This window comes from Brachyhypopomus gauderio, chromosome 5, assembly GCF_052324685.1.
Source record: "Brachyhypopomus gauderio isolate BG-103 chromosome 5, BGAUD_0.2, whole genome shotgun sequence".
Lineage (NCBI taxonomy): Eukaryota > Metazoa > Chordata > Actinopteri > Gymnotiformes > Hypopomidae > Brachyhypopomus > Brachyhypopomus gauderio.
This window is the reverse complement of record NC_135215.1, coordinates 11,819,485-11,841,536: the sequence shown is the minus strand read 5'-3', so window position 1 is coordinate 11,841,536 and position 22,052 is coordinate 11,819,485. Positions and strand designations below refer to the sequence as shown.

At 43.5% G+C, this 22,052-nt stretch overlaps 2 protein-coding genes across 5 annotated transcripts in view; one reads left to right on the top strand and one right to left on the bottom strand.

The window, feature by feature from the left end:
• Window positions 1-813: 813 nt before the first annotated feature.
• On the bottom strand, window positions 814-20,645 carry LOC143514470 (USP6 N-terminal-like protein). 4 transcript variants are annotated; one of them, XM_077005701.1, is made up of 14 exons: window positions 20,352-20,645; window positions 9,211-9,284; window positions 8,008-8,093; window positions 7,701-7,740; window positions 7,432-7,512; window positions 7,211-7,318; window positions 6,682-6,791; window positions 5,577-5,625; window positions 4,560-4,680; window positions 4,257-4,351; window positions 4,092-4,157; window positions 3,602-3,701; window positions 3,314-3,466; window positions 814-3,087 (listed from the first exon to the last, which is right to left on the bottom strand). In XM_077005701.1, exons 2-14 carry the CDS (start codon window positions 9,274-9,276, stop codon window positions 2,036-2,038), a joined length of 2,127 nt encoding a protein of 708 aa, XP_076861816.1. In that variant the 5' UTR covers window positions 9,277-9,284; window positions 20,352-20,645; the 3' UTR covers window positions 814-2,035. The 4 variants fall into 4 exon arrangements, with proteins under 4 accessions (XP_076861816.1, XP_076861815.1, XP_076861818.1 ...); XM_077005700.1 differs by lacking the exon at window positions 20,352-20,645 and adding an exon at window positions 20,092-20,229; XM_077005703.1 differs by lacking the exon at window positions 20,352-20,645 and adding an exon at window positions 19,282-19,893.
• LOC143514472 (uncharacterized) overlaps window positions 20,250-22,052 on the top strand; it is a 34,552-nt gene continuing 32,749 nt past the window's right edge. The window contains exon 1 of the mRNA XM_077005704.1: window positions 20,250-20,353. The gene's annotated coding sequence lies outside the window, so the exon portion shown is untranslated. The remainder of the gene's footprint in view (window positions 20,354-22,052) is intronic.

Genomic DNA, 22,052 nt, shown 5'->3' with positions numbered 1-22,052 from the left:
TACAGTACTGTATTTGATCGAATGAAATGGGCATATATTATACTCAACATTGTGTGGCACAGGACACTAGAGTAAAGTATAAGTAAGTGGATAGCAGAGCATACTTGCACATATTCATAGTGCAGTTCCTTCACACTGTCAGAGTTGCACTGAAATGGTGCCCTGTGTAGCTGCTTCATATGCACTTGATGTCTTCTCAGGAGTCGGCCCAGTGCAGATAGGCTCACTGATTGAATGTGGCTGAAAGTGATGTTGTCAGTAATGATGTGCTGTTGTAGTTGTCGTAAAGGTATACTGTTGTTTGATATGACAATGTTCACGATGGCCTCCATGGTCAACCAAAGTGGCCTGGATCTCATCCGTGATGGTTGTTTGTGTTCTTCCTCGTCCTCTACCTCTCTGTGAAGTATTAGCCTCCATTGTTGTGCAAACCAAGATTTGCAACTTGTGGCCTCTTTATAGGGATCAAATTCTGATAACGATTTGTAAAAATGAGCTAGAAGTGTTGTAACGTGTGAGAACTATGTATGGTATTTTGGTAGGTGAGTGTAGCAGTTGTGTGGCAGTGTTTTCTAAAAGAAACACATGGTTTTCAGTTTTGAATGTTGTGTCTTATGTGAAGAACTGTGTTTAAAGTTTTGCAAAAAGTGTGTTTTAGCATTTCTAAATGAGTGTAAGGCAGAGAATGTGCTTAAGGTTTGGCACACCCGGTCAATAGATAGGCTACATGGGTTAGTTGTTTCAGAAATTGTGCTATAAGGACCACTTTTTGTGTCTTAGCAAATGCAAAAAACTGTAAAGAGAAGACAGAACCACAGATACAAGCGTTCTTTGTTGGATTTTGGTAATAGATTCTGTGCACATAGCATCATAAACAAATGAAAAAGGCCATTTTTGGTTTGGTATCTTGCTTTGAAAGCAAAAAGTTACACCTGAGAACGTTCTTAAATACTGGCAATGACAATACAACAAAGTGCAAAAGAAATAACAATATTTGGTTACATTTTTCTATAAACATTTACCTCCCGGGCTGGTTTCTGTATGGTCCATTTAGAGAGACACTTGCAGGCAGTGTGTGTGTAATACAACACATTTTCCACAGGGTGGTGCAATTGATCAGGAAATAGCCTTACTCCACATTCATCTCACCCTCTTCAAGATAATCCAGTATTGCCATCTCTACCTGTCCTACACACCTCAGCAGTACAACACTCCACAACACAAGAGATTCGCTTGAAAGGTCCAATTCTACAGATGCCAGTTTCTCACATGGTATACGCTCCCACCCCCCACAAAAAATGTTTATTACATATATGCAAACATTTTTTTTAGTCGGGTCTGATTTACATGTCTTATGTTCCTTTTGGATGGAAAAATGCAATATTCCATAAGCCAATATACACTTCTGACCATTCACATGAATAATATTCATGATGCAAGAATGTTGCAGAAATAAGCGCATGATATAAATGGAGCTGGCGTCTTGTGCATGACACATCTGTGCCACATGCCTGTGAATGACTAACCACCATTACATGCCTACTGCTCATTATCAAAGCACGCAGTGGTCTGATTTGCAATCAGATTTGGAGTCCATAAATATTAAACTATAAAAACCAGCACCTTAAAAGGCACAAAAAAAGTCAATCAAATCCAAGCACATTAACAAGTGCTCATCCTGAGTGACTATACAGACACACTCACAAATACACATACAAGCACCCATGAGGAGGCAGGAAAACATGCTACATTTGGCACAATGTTCAACAGTAACAGTCAACATTAAAAGTATAAAAACCCCAACTTCCATACCGCAGAAGTCTGACACTGAATTAAGAACATAGCTTGGCTTATTAAAATCCTCCAGTGATCATGATGGTGAACATGGCTTTGGTTGGACGTTTTTCTTTATTGCAGTGGCACCTGAGTGCGATGTTTCCTGTGTCTTTGTAGGAGGTCTTTGGAGGTTAAAAGATGTGCATCTGGGGTCAAAAGTCACTGGGCTTGCCACGCCGGAGCCATTGGGTACAGTGGACTATGTTCTTGGCTTTACTGGGATTTTGGGAGGTGGCAGCTGGTTCCTGTATGCGTCTCTCTGGTTCCGAGCGCCGTGAGTAGAGGAGAGCAGGGCGGAAGGAGGCAGGTCTGCAAAGTCTGGTGGGGGCTGAGGGAAGATGCACTCTGGAGTCACCCAGCTGTCTGGGCCCTGGTAGTCCAGCTCCCGGGGCAGCGCGGGTACCAAGGCTGGGCGGGGCTTTGGGGGCAAGGCGGAGTCTGGAATGTAGAAGAAGCTTGGTGGAGGAGGCCAGTGGCGGGGCTCACCATCCTCAGGAAGAGGCGGAAGGCAGGAGATCTCGCGGCCCGAGTCGGGGCTTGGCAGCAACGGAGGGGTGGTTTCCGGAACCTTCTCTGCAGACTGCTCCTCCTCCTCGGACAGGTTATCGTAATGGGAGGTGTTGGAGGGCCGTCGGTCGCTGGTGGGCGGTGGTACATAGAGGCCGACGGGGAACTTGCTGAGTTGCCGCTGGGCCCTGTACGTGGACGGCGAGTGTGAGGCGTCCTGGGGGAAATCCAGCGAGGTTGGGGCCGGTGGGGGTGGGTCCCCCAGGGGTAGTAGCTCAACCCCCAGCTCTGGGTCCAGGCAGGGCAGAGGCGGCGGGGGCAGGTCAGGGAAGTTCAGGGAGTGCACGCTGGCCACATCCATCTCAGAGGGTTGGTATGGAGGGGGCCACTCCCCCGAGTAGCCTTGCAAGTCGTAGTCGCCGGATAGCGGCCTGTGGACGGCACTCTCCGGTGCAAGACGCTCACTCGCAGTGGAGAATACTAGCTTCTCGTCAGCAGCCTCATGGAAGTCTTCATCTTCCGCCTGGGAACATGAGATGTGGGGCACAGGACCCTGCGTATGGCTGTGCGGTAACGCAGGGTTGGTGGAAGGCACGGAAGAGACGGTCTCCTGTGTGTGAGGACTGGCAGGGTTCTGGGAACTGTCATTGGTCTGAGGAATCGCCCCCTGCTCCTGATCCATGGGGATAAGAAGGACCGGTTTCTCCTCACCCAGAGGCTTCTTGGGGAGCTCATCACCTTTTGCTGAAAGAACATCACAGAATACAATTAACACTCAAAACACATCGGTCCACAACACCTTCACTCAGAACCGTGGGAAAACCCGGGCAACGCCGAAGGAGAGGGAGAACACCACAGATAACCAAACCCGAGCGGTGGAGGGGTGTGAATACACACACACACACACACACACACACACACACACACACACACACACACACACACACAGGGAGCAGGCGAGGGGACGTACGCGTGGGGGGGAGGTCCAGCTTCCACTTGCGCAGCTCAGACATGGCGGCTTGCAGGTGTTCTATGACGCCGTCGTCGCTCAGGCAGAAGGAGGTGGAGATTTGCTCCTGCAGGAACTCGCGCAGGTCCTCCAAAGGCATCTTCAGCAGACGCTCTGAGAAGAGAAGCCACCCTTACTCACATGACCCATAACTTTCATAAGAGCTTCAAAAAGGCATCAAATGTCTCACTGCCTCCACATGTTTTTCCATTTAGTGTCTTGGGTTCAGCTACATGACACTGCACTTACTCCTGTGGATTTTGAGGGCAGTGTAGGCCATGGCAGTGAGAACCTTCTCTCCCTCCAGGATGTAGATATCCCACAGACGCAGGGTCAGGGTGAAGGGAGTCTGTGAGATGAGAAATGGTGACAACTCAGTACAGTTGAGAGTGAAGGAGGGTGGTGGTGGTGGTGGTGGTAGAGTCTGGATGCTGTAGTTTTAATACAGACCCACCATGTATTGGTAACTGTTGTTTTTGGCTATTAGTGCTGAATCGCCCGTGACGTGAACTGCTGATAAACAAATTCTTATGATGCTTCGACCACAATTATCAGATCGTGCTACATCAAATAAACTGCTGCATACAAGAGATGAGAAGAGCAGGTTCTGCTAAGCGCTGCCCAATGTCCTGGGCGTGCGATTGTAGTACAGTACTGTAGTACAGTAATACACAAGTCCCAGGTTTAGCCTAGGGGAGAAGGAAAGAGTCCGGTTAAGAGAGCAGGATGGACTACTCACCCGGTCAATGAAGCACTGCAGGAACCATTTAGTTGTGTATATACCAGTGGTCATCTGCTCTTTATCCTGGTCAGGAGACAAAGGGGGAATTAGAGAAGCTCGTAAGAGGATCTGACAGACGGATCACACGCTGCTGTGGGAGGAGTCAGAGCAGGGAACCCTCACCAGGTGTCTCTTCAGCCTGGGCAGGAGCTTGGCCAGGATCTGGTCATGGTGAGTCTGGAAACGTTGCAGCTTTGGGAAACCAGGGATGAAGAATCCTGGGGGGAGAAGCGTGGAGAAGATGAGTACACACCACTGTGGTGTTTCCAACAATTATCCCACAAAAAACAGCACAGCAAGCAGTTGGTTATTAAATGATAATTGCAGATATTATACAACAAAAAGATATCACATATATTAAGCATTCCGCAGTTCAGAATTGCAGATTGCTGTGATGTAAGGTATTGGTGAATCTGATTGGCTCACCGTGCATAGCGTGCTTGTGATTGGTGAGCAGCTGAGCCAAGGCCCAGAACGCCTCCTCCTCATTCAGGTACATGAGCAGAATAGCTGCAATCTGGCTCATGCCCTGACAGTAGCTCACCTCCTGTACAAAGAGGAAGTCCCACTGATCAGTCATCATCACACAAACATAACTTCTTCGCAAAGCCTACCACTTGGTAGTCATCACACACACACACACACACACACACATCCTATATTAAGTGGGAAAGCCCACTGCTCAGTAAATCATTTAGTAATGATCACACAATCACCTTATCACTTGTGCCAATCATTTTCTTAACACCGAGCCCACACAAGTACTGCAATAGGCTCCATTTAACATTTGATGTAAACAGCAGTACATATGCATCATAGGAATTAGATCATGGTAGTATTTTGAAATATAAATAGATTGACACCCTGCAGAGTTTACCTATTGCAAAATGAAATAGGAATGACATTACTGCATTACAACACAAAATTAGCACTTGATCATTATCGATCCATTTTGAGACTGCAATAAGCTACTTTTACAAAAGCTTAAAACTGGACTTCAACACCCTGATTCTGCCTCTCCCAATGCCTCACTTTACCACAGTGATCAGGACAGGATGGCACACCAGCACTCATCCAGATTAAGCAGCTTTTCGGGGGGACAGATCAAAAGCTTTAACGTTTGACAGTCTCCTGGGCACCATGGAATACCATGGACGGCATCAAAAAGCCTGCAGCAGCGCGATCCATGCCCAGAGGTCCGGTCCAGGCCTTTGGAGTGACACTACTAGGAAAGCACACGGGTCACGGGACGATGGGGGTTGTGGGGCTGTTTAACCTCACCACTGATCAGCTTAGCACATCATGTCCTGAGACTCTCTCTCTCACTCACACACACACACGCACACACACACACACATGCACAACGCACACACACGCACACACAACACACACACGCACAACGCACACACACACACACACACACACAACGCACGCCTCCCTCACCGTGTTGTAGACAGAGTAAGCTGCCAGCACGTTGAACAGATCCTTCTGTCTGTCGAGAGAACAGTGACGATTAGACTTCACATGGCGGTAAAAATATCAACGTGACCACATTCAGAGCAGAGAAACAGGTCCAAAAATGACAAAGAAAAAAACATAAAAACAACAACAACCCAATGACCAGAGGGAACTATTCATGCATGATGCATTATTGCATGCAAATAAGAAACGTGTGCTTTAACGAAGGGGCCTGAATCGTGGTGGTGGTGGCTGATGGATGCATGCCAGCTCCCAGCAGGCTGCACTGATGTAATGCTACTGCACTTCCTCTCCCTTTATACAGACTAGCCCAACCACACAAGCAAGTGCGAAACCTCGTCATGTCCTGCAGCCCTGCGAACACTCATCACTGGCCCTCAGAAACGAGGCTTCTGTTTGGACATGAAGAAATGTCACAAGCAGAGCAGGAATAACCGCTCTCCCGACGCATGCTGAAGGGACACCGCAGAGGCTGGTGTAGTTACAGCGGTGTCAGCATAAATCAAACGCAAACATAAATCTACATCCCTACATGCTTCAAAGAACCGAGTTGTATCTTTTAACTGAACTACAGTTTATTTACGCATGGCGCAACTGAGCTAGAAAAAAAGGACTGAGAACTGTTTTACCCACAGCAGCAGATAAAATTTGTGCACAGTGAAAACAGCGTGTTTATTCTGGGCATAACGGTAGTGAGTGGTAGGACTGTCACTTCCTGCAGAGCCTCACTCCCTCACAGGAAGCTGAACAAAATAGGCTTGAGACAGAGGAAGTGGCTCTTGTTTTGGTTACGGCTTCACAAGGTCCACTGTTCACTTCACATGCACCTGAACGCAAGAGGCCACGGAGCCAAAAGACAATAGCAAGAAAGAGCTTCAGACTAAAGGAAACAAATACAGGGAAAATTACCCAGCATGCAGTTTGAAGGGCAGCGTGGCCAAACAGATCTGGAATGCTTTTGTTACAGGGCATCCACCCAAGGACTGTTTGCCCACTGTGTGTGTGTGTATGTGTGTGTGTATGTGTGTGTGTGTGTGTGTGTTCAGGGCTGGTATGTCCTCCGACTTACTTGACTCCAAATCTGTCCATGAACATTACATGATTTCTGAAGGTCCTGTTGACATCGAGGTCTATCTGTTTAATTTCTGTTGAGAAGATCCTTGCTTGTTCTTTCATTTTCTGAACACAAAACAAATAAAGCGTTATTTACCTGTAATAAAGGGACAAAATCATTAAAAGCCCTTATCGGTCTTTATCTTTACCCGTCACCCAGCAGGTATCTAGATTATCATGCACAGCAGGCTACGGGTACATATCTGATTAGGATTAGGAACGTAGACAAGAGCTCAGAGACGCTGGGCCTAGACACCTTCACAGAACATGTATGTCTACAGCAGGAAGCAGCTCCATAGTGGCCCCATATACACCTATAACACACCTGCTTAGTACACCTAACATGCCCAATAAGGCAGGAATGGGCCAGACCAACCCCCAGATGAGGATGATGACACCCGGGACGAAGACAGCCGGGACTAAAGCCCAGACACGTCCAGCTACGTCGGTCATCACAGCTGTGCGCCCTGGTCACCAAGCCTCACCTCATACTTCCCCTTGTTCTCCTCCTTCACCTTCTCCACATCCAGCAGGAGAGCCCACACCTGGCCCCGCAGCTGCAGGGGAATCCCCTTATACACGCGCTTCGTCATCTGGAAATCACACACACACACACAATCAGGATGAGGAAACGTTGGAACAGGATGTGCTGTCTGTGTGCAGGCCGTCGTTGGAGTATTGTCTGTGGAGGAAGGTTGGACTTCACCTTGTCGCTGTTATGGTACTTGGTCCAACTCTTCACCATCTTGAGCCATTTCTGCACCCTTTCAATTTCCTGAAGTTTATACTGAGAGCAGAGCATTGACAAAGTACATTATGAGTTAAGGAAAGGTGCACAAATTTCAAGTGCTTTAAGATCTGTGAAGCCTCTTAAATTGAACAGTAGCAGTACTTTAAGACATTAATGGCATCTTGACACCATGACAGCTGAAGCTGAGTTTTTGAAATTCATGAATGTGGGTGATGTGTTCTGACCTTCTCCTCCTCTGCGCTCGGTGTGGGCAGCTCCTCCTCGCTGGCAGATGGAAAGAACAGTTACAAAACTACAGCCACAAAATGCTGCAACGAACCCACAAGGAAGCAAATCTGCATCTTTACACTCTTGTGTAAAACAGTTCTTAGGACTGGAGACGGGGCCAAGCGTGGTGGCCAATTTCATCAGTGAGTGATGGTCCACCTCCACCACTTCTCCACCTCTTCTTTAGTCTCAGCAGGCCTGTTATTAGGTTACAGCAGTAAATCTGCTGGGTGGGGTGGGGAGTGAAGTGAAGATGGTACTTACTGCAGGAAGCCGAAGCGGTCCATGACCTTGTAGACGCTGTAGTTGGCATCCTCCCAGGGGTTAATGTGCACACCCTCTGCTCTGCCCTGCAACCAATCAAATAAGCCTTCAGGACAAGCCAAGAAGAGCACAGCACACAAACGGAAAAACAGCTCAAGCAGGATGGGGATATGAGGGGACTGAGGGGCTGAATATGAGGATTGGTTCTAGTTAAACGAATCACTTGAGGATTTGTTCTAGTTAAATTAATCATTTGAGTATTCATTCTAGTTAAATTAATCATTTGAGGATTTGTTCTAGTTAAATTAATCATTTGAGTATTCATTCTAGTTAATCAAATCATTTGAGGATTTGTTCTAGTTAAATTAATTATTTGAGGATTCGTTCTAGTTAATCGAATCATTTGAGGACTAATCACCTCCTGATTCAAGTCCTCCTGAATCAAGACCATGGCCAGAACAGCCCACGTCTCAAGCTTGTATCTCGGCTCTGAGCTCACCTACAGCTTCCCAATCAAGTACTTCTCACCTGACTGCTGAGGGTTTTGAGTGGAGCTATGATCTGACACAAAACTACGCTCCATCACAGACAGACATCTACACCTTCCCCAATTTCTGCTTCATAGGCCGTGGGCAGAGAAAGCCCCAAACTATTTATTCACAAACGGGACTCACTGCAGGCAGAGGATCAATTGGTGAAAGCAACTTTTACTGGAACTCAGTGGTAAAAATATTGTTGACTGGGAAGCTCCGTGGTAAAAAACACCTACTGAAAAAATGACACACACTGCCACTAACATACTAATGTGTCTTACTGGAATCTAGACGACTGGACTCAATCATCAGACGCCTACAAAGTAACCCAACACTGTCCTGATTCCGTCCTGCAGCTGATGCCCCAGACCAACCAGAACCCCAAACCACTGGGCCTACATGGGTATTTCTAATGCCCTGATGAAGGTAGTAGGAGATTTCATTATCTGGCCAACAAATGTGCAAAACCTCAGTGGGTTGGGGTTTTTTTTTGGTTTTGGTATTTTGCTCAGTGGACTATTAATACTAAAGCCCCAGGCAGAATTTATTAAGCAGCATTATATAGGCTGGCATATTGTTGTTGCAATACTTTACACAGGCCTCCCAGTTAGTACTGTGTGAATTGGATAAGATGGTGTCTGAGCAAGAGTAATAATGATATGTGACTAACCTTGTCATATTTGGAAATTATTTCAGCCCGTTCTTCAGCTATTAATGCGTCAATGTCCTTCTTCATCTCAAAACCTGGGGAAAGAAGTGTTGATTACTCCAGACGTATGGCCACTGAGAGCAGGCCCAGTGGGAAATTGGGAAATGGGGAACCCCCCCCCCCACCCCCATCCCAACATTCAAAAGCTTGACAGCTAGAAGCTGTTGTTACATGCTGCATTTATCCCCTTCAGGAGGATTTAACACATGAGAAAACGACTGATTATCACACAGGTCAATATTAAAGAAAACACCACAGTACCACCCACTACATTACACGAGCATTAAAAACAACTTTAGGCAACACAGTTAAAACTGTTAAAACTACAGAAGCTATGCACTTAGGTCCACTGTTGTGGATCAGGTCATAAAGGATGAAGGAAGGCATACAAAAATCTCGCACCCACTCACCCACACACCATGAATACCTTAGCTGAGCTCACCAGTGCAGGCCCACTACTGCAGGCCACCACATGAGGCCTGGCACTCATCAAGATAGCGTTCTCAAGCAGCAGGAACCTGGACAAGCTCACCAGCGGATGCCTGAAGAGGCAGCATGCTCGAAGGGTTTGAGAGAGAAGCGGCAACACTGGAAGACATCTGGTTTCATGTGATGTCTCAGGAAGTCGCATACTTAAAGCATCATTTAACATTCTGATCTGGCATAGGAGCCTTGGGCAGACGTTGCATGATTGCACCGCACCCTCAGTTTAGATTTAATGACACATTAATGCCAAGACATATTTCATCACTTAAGTTTTGTGATGTTAATATTAATACAAGGGAAAATCCTGCCGTACAGCACCTGGCAGAGCAACACCCGGCCTCTGCTCTCCTGTTTCTTCCCTCTCCCTCCCACCTGTTTATTCTTGTCGCTTTTGCAAGAGCTTTTGCGTCTAACCTCTTATCAAAGCACGTGTGCGCTATTTCTGTCATGGTAGGGTGTGGTCCCACCATCACTGGAATACAGCACAAACAGGAGCCGTTTCTGCCGCACTGTTCGCAGCTGAAATTTCTGGACCAGTGGGCGTGGATGTTCAATCTTCTAAGGTATTTTGGGGGTGTTAAATATGCTCATTCAAATAGTCTAGACAGAGCTGTATGTAGGACATTAATTCCACGTTTACGACGACATGAGGATCTGTCGAATCTGAAGGGGTTCAGTCTTGAGAGTTTTTTTGTGATCAAATACGAGCACGGCCCTGTTTGTGCACGAGGCTCAGTGTGATCAGTGATTGTGATGAGACTATATTTGAGAAAGTGGAAACATCACACAAAGCAGTCAGCAAAAAACCTGAGCTTTCTGATGCTATGGTTGAACTTTTAAGTGATGTTAAGTGAAGAGATGATGCATTTATTCATGTTAGACTGATGCTTCACATTAGCACAAGTAAAAAAAAAAATAAAAAAAAAACTAATCTACATCACTTCAATTTCATGAGTTAAATGATTCTACCACAGAAAGCTGCATCTGCTCCACATATTCTTTCACCACTCACTCCTACATCCCAAGCAGACGTTCTGGTCACGGGCCCGGTTAGACCCACCACAGCACAAGCTATGATCACCAGCAGGTCTCAGTGAGGGGGAGCGGCCCAGATGTGCCCTCACTTTAGAAATGTATTGACAAAGCCAGATCCAGTTTAAACCTGTCTAAGGTTAGTTGGCCAATTAGTCCCAGCTCGGGCCTGGTAGAGGAACGACACTTCAACACGAGACTGATACACAGCTCATGGCCTGGAGATCAAGCACAAGTGTCCGAAACGTGTCCAATACACGTGGCTACAGTCTGAGTTATCTTTCCAGCAGCCCTCATGAATCTCTAGACTAATGTAGCAGCCCACAAACGGCTAGAAGATAAAGCAAAGTAGCAGCGCTGTGTATGCTACTGGGAAGAGGAATGAGATACTCGTTTTATAATGGATGACCCTCGTTTTGATTTAGCGCATTCAAAGATGTAGCGTGTGGGGTGAGAGATTTCAGGTTTGAAGTCAGTGTTAATATTTTATTATCCTTCCACGTGGTTAATAATTGAGGACTTTCAAAATGCACATTCAGTGCTTGTACTATACGAGTAAAGTAAAACTGATTTGTGTAGTACTTTTACAAAATGAAGGTGTCTCTTAGTTTGCTTAATAACATTTAATTGTCAACTGCTATACTGTCTGACAAGCTGTTGTATTAAGAAACAAAATCAACCATGCAACCTGTGTGTTTGTATATTTGTATCTGGTTATGAGAAAGGTTCTATATAAATGTAACTTATTTGATTATTTTATGTCATATTACCTATATAAATGTTTTTTTTAATGTGAAGGACTGGCATAAGGTAGATCAAGCCTTAAGAAGACAAATGTTTAAAATACTGTGTATTGCACAATTTTTTTTACATATCAGTTTCATTTAATATTTTTCCCTACCCCTGCCCCCATATGAGTCTCTGGCTTTGTCACTGCCACAGTTCCCCTCTAATGTATGGTTAGAATGGCTGCGGTTGAGAAAATGGGCCAAAACTGTGCTAGTCAAACCAGTCTGACTTTTTAAATCAAACTGGAGCTCAAGCCTGCAGTCTCTGAGGTGCGGAGAGCTAGTGTCTGGGGGGGGGATAAACAGTGCATCTAGAGTGGCACTGGGCTGACTACCTGACTAGCATCCGTTCTGTGAAATGACAAAATCTGATTGAACTAGTAATTATCAGCTAATCTTTCACAGAACGTTTCACTAACATGAAAGCTGATTTTCCCCCTCACTATTGTCAAAAAGGAAACAAAAATCTAGCTATTGTGGGAACAATTGATCAAAATTGACAACCAATGATTCCTTAAGATTTACCTAAATATTACAATCTCATATTATACATGTAAATAAAAACTCCCCACTCGCCCTCCTCCAGGCAAGCTTCTTCTTTCATGCGTACCAGTTTCAGCGACCTCAGCCTTAGCCCTAGTTTGCATTTCTTGTGTTCCTTGTTTCTGCCACTTGGTTATAGCATTCCATGTATGCTTGTCCTGCTCCCACTGTTGTGTGTTGGCTTGTCTCAGGGGCATCTTTGCACAGCCTGCATCTGGGGTCCAGCCTTGTGCGTTACAGCCCAGATTCTATTGATCCTTGCGCTGCCAGTGATCCCTCTGTGTTTCTTTTAATCCTTTTCTAGTCATTGGTAAGAGTAGTGCCTATCGATCACTTCCACTATTTGCTGGTGGTGCATATGGTGCAGAGGTTTATCCTCCCATGATGGTTCCTGTTTCTCCTCATTCACATCCACCTTGGGTTTCTTCTGTCTGGGGTACTCACTAAGCACTTCATCACCTGGGGGCATCTTCTCCTGGATCGTTGATGTTTCATCCTGAATAGTATAGGCCTTGATTGTCCACATCTATTTCCTCTCATTCAACTGACATCTCAGGACCTGCCTCGCTCTTTTTAGGCATTTGCTGTAGCTTCTTTTCTTGTGGCCTCTTCATGGTTCACATTCACCTGTGGGATTTAACACCCATGTGATCGCCTTGGTGAACCTTCCCCCTTCGTGCAACCATCTGACCACACGTTCTCACTCTGGATGACATTACAGCGTCTTTGCTACACATCCTGGTGAGTCACTTCTGGCGTCCAGCTTGATGTCATCCATGTACAGGATGTGGCTGATGGTCACTCCATTTTGTAGCCAGTATCTGTAATTACTCTTGGAGATGATTTCACTCTTTGGCAAATCACACACTTAATGGTCTGAAGCCGGCCTATAGGGTTGTAATCCACAGTCTCATCGAGCTCTCCAAATATAAGTGGGCGGTCTTCCCAAAAATCGATATCACAATCTTTTTAACACCAAATCATGATCCACGATCTGAACTGCAATCCTTCTTCACAATTTTTAATTGTACTGTCAAGAATATCCATATTCAAAACAGACTTGTATATGGATTTCTTTGCACCATTTAAAACAAATATTGCATCAAAGATAGGACATTCATAAATTAAATATTTCAAGTAGCAGTAGTAAAATGCACATTAAAAAGAAAAGCAAACTGTAAAAAGAACTCGTCATGCATGGCTAATAAGGGACAACCAACCAACAAAGTGTTAGGGTAAGGGGCAAGACACACGAAAGCCATGTGCAAGACGAGCAATGTGGACATGAGGGAGGAGTCGAGGAGGAGGTCATTACAGGCACCATGTGCTTTCATATTGTTAATGATCAGTCACGATATGAAACCATCAGATCACCCACCCCTAGCTCCAAGAGTCCTGCTGATGACACAGGTTTAAACCACCAAAGGCCTTCAATTAACTGCACACAAGCCGAGCATCTTGTCCTCCTTTACTCAACAGATGTGAGAAGGGCTGTGTGCTGACCATGTGGTGTGGCCATGTGGAACGGGAGGAGGAACCCTGCTGTGGTGAAGCTTCTCACTCGTTCACACAGCAGTGGCAGGATGCTCTGCTCACCCCAGCTGTTAGCTGCTCAGCAGGCCTCCAGACTGCGACTAAAATGGTCACAATCGTGACCATAAATATTAATTTGCAAGTAATATAATTATTTCACTCGCTGTATAGAAGTCCATTCCGGCTGCTTGAAGAAAAAACATCCATATAAAAAAAAAGTCTATATAGTATCTCATAATTTTGACTTAGTATCTCAATTATGATAATAATTAGATAATAATGATGATAATAAGCCCGAACTATTAGAAAGTAGCCTAATTATGACTTATTATGCAAGTAATGCTTATGTAAGCATGTAAGAATATGTAAGAAAGCAAGTAATTACTATAAGATAAGTCATAATTATGAGGTTTTTTTTTTCTTCTTGCAGCAGAAATGGGCTTCCATAGACAGGTGATACAAAAGCATTATTATTATTATTATTATTATTATTATTGGTGAGGATTTTTGCAATTGGAAAAATTATTCACCATTTTCTTTTGAGTAAATATTTTTAAAATTAAACGATAGGTTTCTTTAGCTCCCACTCACATGGACATCTCTGCCTATCAAAAAATGCGGGAATGTGATCAACAGCTTGAGTAGCAAACCAGTGTAGCCGAGCTGAAACTAAGATTTAGCTTGTTGAAAGTGGCAAAGCAAAAAATATCGGATTTTTTCACAAAATCTACATCTGTCATACCCTAAGAGGACATACTCTTTAGACAGCTTTTCTGCAATAATTTGAATAGCTTTTAACGGTCCATCATAAGACCACCAAAGAAGTTGTAACCCATTACATCAAGTGCAACAACCTACAACTCAGAAATAAGTATGTCTACCTTGCACCAATTTGTTGTGGTCAGTGTTTGTCTAAGAAATTTTAATAGGACATTTGTAAACGTTGCCATAGACGCTGTAGCAGTGACAGTAGTACATTTAAAATAACATGCCTAATTCCCAATACGTGAACGTGAAACCAACTTTACCGCAGTTACAAGGAAGAGAAAGACATCAAGCATGTTGGACGTCAGAGATCCTAAATAACAGATGACCTGATGTGCGTGTTGCAATGCTTAATAGTTTGTATTTTATTATGGCACCTAGAAAAAGTTATTGGCACCAGAATTTTTCCTTTAGGAGCCACAGGGTCCTTGAGTAATTTTTTTTGTCTGGAGTCCTGCTGAATCAAAATCATCGAAAATCAAAAATCGACAGAAATCATGTTTAAATGTGTTTCTAGATGATCTGCTGGGGCATCATTCCTTCATATATCCAAATTTACACTGCATGTATGTTCAGTGTATTATATATGTCAATAAAATATAGATTGCACCACAGACTAAAGTACATCCAGGGAGTTGAGCTACTCCCGCAGTGTGAATACATGGTTATATGTGTCTCATACTTTTTCATCCTTCAAGATGAAAGGTTCTATAAACTGAAGTCAGCCAGAAACACCAAACCACATTGCAGCCACACCCCTACAGGCAGTGGATCATCATATATTCGCATTTTTGGGCCTGTGCGCTTGCTCTGATGTGAAACCTGGCTGAACAGTGAGATGTGAAACAGCAGTCTCACTGCCTCCCATGCTGAAGCATACAGGCCTAGCATGGCGCTAAAAAGGAAACACAAGCAGTGGCTTGGTTGGGCATGGTTTCAGATCTGTTTTGGACTTCCCCATGCCTGATATTTAACCACTACGCACAACCTTTAAAAGGCAATAGTTATTCATGGACCAAAAATAAACAGCCTAAATTGTCTAAAATAAACAAACCAACTGAAGGCAGCTGTTTTCTCACAGAGAAATAAGATTGGATTTAAAATCCTATATGTAAGCACAGAATCGGAAAACATTTATTAAGCACTGCTATTTTCCTCCAAAGGAGAAAGAAATATAAAAAATAAAAGTAAAAAAAAATTGTTTTTCTTCTGAGTTTCTTTGTAATTTCACAAGCAGGGTTGGAACTTTTAATCTTACTTTACAAAACTCAGGGATGTCCATGTGGGGACTGTGGTATTTATTGGTCACATTCAATTCAGAAAAAAAAGAACAGAAAGTGCCATAAAAAAGAACAGAATTTAGGCTAGAGCGCATATCACACCATCACACAGTAAGATAACACTTTTTTGATCCAGAAGAAAACTGCAGGATGCAGAGAATATACCTTGTGGCTATTCATTGATGCTAATTAAACATGCTAATAATGATTTGGCACTATACTATTTGGCAGCATATATATATATATATATATATATATATATATATATATATATATATATATATATATATATATATATATATATATATATATATATATTAGGGGTGGCACGGATCACAAAATTCACGGTTCGGTGTGTATCACGGTTTGAGGTCTACGGTTTACGGTTTTGTACGGTTCTTGTTTTTTTTTCCTTTTTTTTTATCTTAGCCCCACAATACACGCCGTTACACCAGTGGAATAGTCGCTGAAAAGATTTTACTACCATAGCACTACACTTCTATGACATTACACAGTGCTGCCTTTAGCAAAGCATTACATAATAATACATAATACATAATAATAATAATAATGCACAAACTTGGCCGGTCATATTGGAAGTGTTTCCACTAGCGTACGCAATGCGGGTTTTGCAATGCTTGCATATTGTAACAGTTCGATCCACGTTTTTATTGCCAGTATCATCGTATGTGACGGGGAATCCGAAATGATCCCACACACCTGATTTAAACAACGCTGGGGCATCCTTCATCTCTGGCCTAGGCAGCCTGCCTTCTCCACTCCCACTTGCCATGTTTGTCCACGCCACCACAAACCTTCGCTTTCGCTTCTTTGGCACGAATGAGAACCACGTGGTGACATACGGGCATTTGGCTATAATGCGAATTTCGGACGTCTGTAGAAAAAAAAAAACCGTGTATCCTGTACGGTTTACACACGCCCCGCGCCGTGACAAGCGAACCGTACGGTTCGGTTCGTTCACAAAAACCGTGCCATGCCTAATATATATATATATATATATATATATATATATATATATATAGATGAGATTAAACATGAGTACAGACTTTAAGGACTGTAACAGTACAGCTCAAACAAATTTGCAGGAATTCTTGCCTAATCAGCAAGACAGCAGGCCAGTAGGAAGTAGCCCATCAGATTAGGCCCCGATTGGGAAGCTTACAGCTCCAGGCAAGAGTTCTCCTGTCACCCCACTCACTCGTCTCTGAGGTCTGTAAAATGACCCAGAGTGGGCACTAGGGTTGCAACGGTATGAGATTTTCACGGTATGATAACCGTCTCAGACAATACCGTGGTATCACGGTTATCACGGTATCACAGTTTGTTTGTATATTATTAAAAGATACACTGACCCTTAAAGAAATTACAACAAGTTTTTTTTGTTCAATTAACTATTTATTGTAGAAACCTGGAACAATTGTATACAAAATGTCTCCTTTAAATAAAAAAAAGCTGTACACATGTTTATATAAATACTGCAAAATTTGAGAAACCTAAATCATGGATTTCAGTATAATTATTTAAGTTTAAATAATTTAATATCTGATAAACTGAGCCTGGGTCAGTGTCTGATCAACAACTGTTGTAAACGTCCGTTGTACTGCCAAGTTAGAATATAACCAGATACTGCAGAAAGAGAGGATTTATTTCTGACATGACCCTCACAATAGAGATTTCTATTTTAAGGCTTTCACACCGAGTCTGGTTTTAACATATGAAAAACAGGCACGTTAGAATTTGAAAATGAACGCATGTAAATTAATGGCGTCTTTCACATCCAGTGAAAGCAAGGACCATAAAAGCTAGGTTTATACTTTCACTAGTGACCGTAGCGCGCGACTCCGCACAGTTCTCTTGTATTAGGTTAACAAATACGAGCCTCTTGTAATTCCAGGACTAAACATGAGAGAACGTGAAGACGTTGAGATTGGGCGTAAACAACCATTAAATAATGTGATGAAAAAGCGAATTATTTCGAGTATATGTATAAATATTTAACTTAATTAAGTTTAAGGTGCTGGGAAAGTGACGTACAAGTGCTTTAATTCCACCTTATAAAGATGTATGAACCCTGCAAACATGACATTGTTCATTGCGCTGAGGCGCGGCGCGCGCAAAGTTACAAAATTCAGAGGTGCACGACCTCGCGAATCGACAGCGCGTGAGACCCTCGCGCACGGGCGGAGCCACCGCGATTACGTCATTTTCGCCGCTGATTTTAGTTTAGCTTTTTTTTTGTTAAAAAAATTAAGTCTGATGCACTTTCTGCCATTCTCACCGCTGTGTGCTGAGTAGCTGAACCGGAGCGGAGTTGCGCATGCGCGGGTCAGTTTCTCCGCTGGCTTGCTTTTTACCGGTAATAAGCAAACGCACACGGTATGGTAACCGTGCATTTTAATACCGTGGTATACCGTGAAACCGGTTACCGCTGCAACCCTAGTGGGCACCTCCTCACTCACTATTTAACAAGTGCACAGTATCATATAGATATAAACAACCAGTATTATTTTACAGTAGGGGAAATTATTGGTATAATAAAGTGGTACTAGACTTGCTATATTGCTATAAATATAATTTATCATAGTTTCATGTAGCCATATATTATTAATACCTCCCCCCTAATGTGGCTGCCAGGAAGCTCTGTGTCAGGTAGAATGGCTAGCTGACTGATCACTGGCCAAGCACACAAGACATAATCAGCTGGTTCATAAGCTTCGAGACATACAGACCAGGTTCTTGATGTTCTTTCCTCTTTCTACAGTGTTGTCTTTGACCCACAACTCATAAACTAAACGATTTGCTTCTACAGCAAAAATGCAAAGCATGTGACTCAGCATGAAGTTGGCTTCCACCTCGGACACAGTGTCAACACTAAATGAGGCTTAGGCATCATCTACCTGTAGAGCACAGAGCGTCGTAATGAGAAGCTAGTGAGCTGCTGTGTGAGTGGACGTGATGCCCTTCTATCCTCCCAGTCCTGTTTGCCAGGGCTGAACAGCCAATGAGGATCTGGTAGAGAAGCTCAAGCTAAGGCCGTACCTTTGGCAAACTCCACTAGTCACTGATAAGGCACTCCTTTCAAACACGTTAGATTTCCTGCTTCATATGTGAGTTTGTCACATGATTAACATGAAACTCATCATGTAAGAAGTTTTTTTTTTTTTAAGTTTATTCACACTAGTCTCGAACCCTCATGTTTTTACTGTGGTTATTCATATTGCACAGATGTCAACCACAGATTACTTACAAACCTTTGGCCCTAATAGATATATAGTTCCTTCTTGGATATATTCAAGAGCCTTTCATCTATTACAAGCACTACCAAGCGTATTGCCAAATACAGTCTTATTGCCAAGTCTGCAATTGGCTGGTCCTATGAAACCATTCACAGAGCCCCTGACTCATAACACAATCAGCAGCAAGCTAAACAAAGCATTTTTTATCTCTAGAACTAGACTATGTGGTTTCTGAGGAGTCTGACTAGCTTTATTAAAGACAACTGAAGACAACCTGAGTTACTGGTTGCATATCAAAACAGCACAAGATGTTTTACACAGTACCCATGCCATGTCAGGTAGCATTACCTCTTGACTTGACGCCGTAACTCTTGGGTGTCTCTGGTTACCACAGCTGTGCAAGTTGCCCAAAGTTAAGAGTGACTGTCCCTGTAGGCTATGTGACCTGTACATCTCATGAGGACTCATCTTGGTTTGTGGTGGGCTATGCCAACCCAGGGGACATTACTCAGCACTCACTAAGAGGACAGGGGATACACAAAGCTGGAGTTTTCAAGGGGGATATTGCAGAAGCACCACTACTAACCCTCCCTGATCGTTCAGGAAACACAACTAATGCAAGACTGATCCTTTAATCCTGAGTCCTGTTATGGTCTGATAATTGCTTGGGGATTCTAAACCTTCAGTAAACTTTACATATTCAGTAGATTGAACACATGGATACTGAATAGGAAGCAAACATGGCCCACACCCTCACGCTAGATCTGTGGCCACAATGCTTCCTGTACCTCAGAATGTCGAACTTGAACAAAAGTTACGCCACATGTCGAGACATTAACAAAGCGAACGCAAAAAAACAACACACATTTAGATAGCTAGTGTGATAAGATGAGCTGGTACCACATATTCGACTAGCTAATCCACCTCTCAAAAGAGCTATTTAATTTAAAAGACAAGCACACAACTCAACACAACCGGCTAGCTGCTGAAACGCAGCTGGAATACTGTGAGATCTGAGAAACGGTTGAGACATTCTGAGTCAATTTCTTGGGAAACCTTTAAGCTAACTAGACAGCTGGCTAACATAACTAGGTAGTTAGCCGATAAGGAGAAACTAGTATTGATCAGAGAGCAGATGCCAAGGGAGTGCAACAATACCTGCTTTGCTGTGCATGCCGCCCTTGTTTCATCTATAGCAATGTAGTACTTTTAAACAGTTGTTTCTCTCAAACATTTAACGTCCTCCAATTAAACAGCTCATCGTAGCCGACCCTCTTGAAACGTTGTTAACGCAAGTCCTACCACGATTTGGCGAGCCCAACTAGTCAGGTCTCAAGTCTCATCCCCACAAGCTAGCGACGTGTTAGCCACCTACAAAACTGGCCGACGAAGTGAGTCGACATCTGGAAGACGCCTACCGGTATGGATATGTCGTGTGCACTCCACATGCAGTCAGACGGTCTGTTTTCATAGCTTATTCGCTCATGGAAAGAAAGGAGAGATGAGTCTTGGAGGTACATCCATCCAGCTCGGAGCCATGCGAGCAACTGAAACTCACACACCCGCACGACAGGAGGCACAAGAGGGTGCGAGGTGGCGAGACTGGAGACAACGACCTTTCTCTTCATTTTAGGATTGAGTTTTTAAATTTATTATTATTTTGCGTGATGTCGCATGTGACCAACACGCTTTATGTTTATGGCTCGTACACCGGCTACTATTGTAAAAAATAATCGCCAGATAACCACGAGATGACTCGTTCATGTTTATTAAAATATTTGGTCGTAAATGACGCACCATACAACATGGAAAACCTGAAAATGTCCAAGATGAAAACGGGAACTTTGCAAATAAAAGAAACCGAGTACAACAAACAATTCGCTGCGGTACTACTCTCCTAAAAGAGCTATCGTTGTGTGAACGTGTGTGAAAATGTTTTAGGCGGTCTCCAAACGCCCTCTGGCGAACAGTAAATGTATTCAGTCGACTTGTTTAAAGGCCCGTCCTCCCTTTCCGCATATCCCATCCTGACAACTCAAAGTGGAGAGCTGTCCGATTTCTATTCCTAGATCAGAGTTAAATAGGCTACTCCATGTTATTTTTTAATTCCGTGTAAGTCTAGCCTAAAGGTAGGTGAAGAACTAATGAACATGTGTTGGCCTTTGGAAACCTGGCAAGTCCATCTTCTGGGTGCAAAAATGTTAGCTCTGGTTGCATCTGGAAACCCACTGCTGGGATTCGCTGAAGGCCAGTGGCAAAAATGAGCAAGTCTACCTGTACAGCAATACAAAAATTATTTTTTTGATATTCCTGACCTCTTCTTCCCCATTTCCCTGTTAGATTAACAATGAAATAATACAATACAAAATAAGTCAAAAGTGTTTCTTACATTTACATTGACTTCTATATTATTGCAGACAATGCAAAACGTTGCACAAATTACAAAGGCATGGCTGCAGAAAAGAGGGTATAAGCACTTGACTGGCCAGCCTACAATCCTGATCTGTCCCCAACAGAGAAAGTGTGAAGAATTTTGAAACGCAAAATGTGAAACCCCCATAATGCTGCACACATTAAAAGGTGTTTGCAGAAAGAATGGGACAGATTTGCAGATTAAATTATATGAGGACGACTTTAAATGCCTGCAGGTGTGCATGGGGTTTTGTAGATTGAAAAGAGGTGGTACAATGCACATTGCATCTTGTTTGAGGCGTGGAAAGAGATGTAGATGTAGTATGCAGGTGTATCGAATGGTATAGTGCAGTAGCAAAAATCCCAATCCGCTGGGAATTCTAGTCAAGACCAAAATTGCTTTACTTCCAGGCAATAATTGCTTCTAGAAGTAAATGCAAGTCCTTCACAACCATTTTCTAAAATAACATTCTGCAGAGAAATGCACAATATGTAGCAAGTCTTATAACTCGCCAATGGTCCCTACCAGTCAGTTTCATGTTTTGGCTGTAGTTCTGACAGGAATTTCCAGTAGACTGGAATTTTTGCAGGGGCGCAGATGGCACTGGGGACGGGGGGGACATGTCCCCTCCAGATTTATATTGACCCCATCCGAAATCTAGCATCTACAAGCATAAACGTATATATTGTACAGCTTGGTCCCCCTC

Coding starts and splice junctions, on each gene's coding strand:
- LOC143514470 (XM_077005700.1), bottom strand. Junction 7,741..8,007: donor GACCGCTTCGGCTTCCTGCA/GTAAGTACCATC, acceptor TCCATCTGCCAG/CGAGGAGGAGCTGCCCACAC. Junction 7,319..7,431: donor AGTACCATAACAGCGACAAG/GTGAAGTCCAAC, acceptor TGTGATTTCCAG/ATGACGAAGCGCGTGTATAA.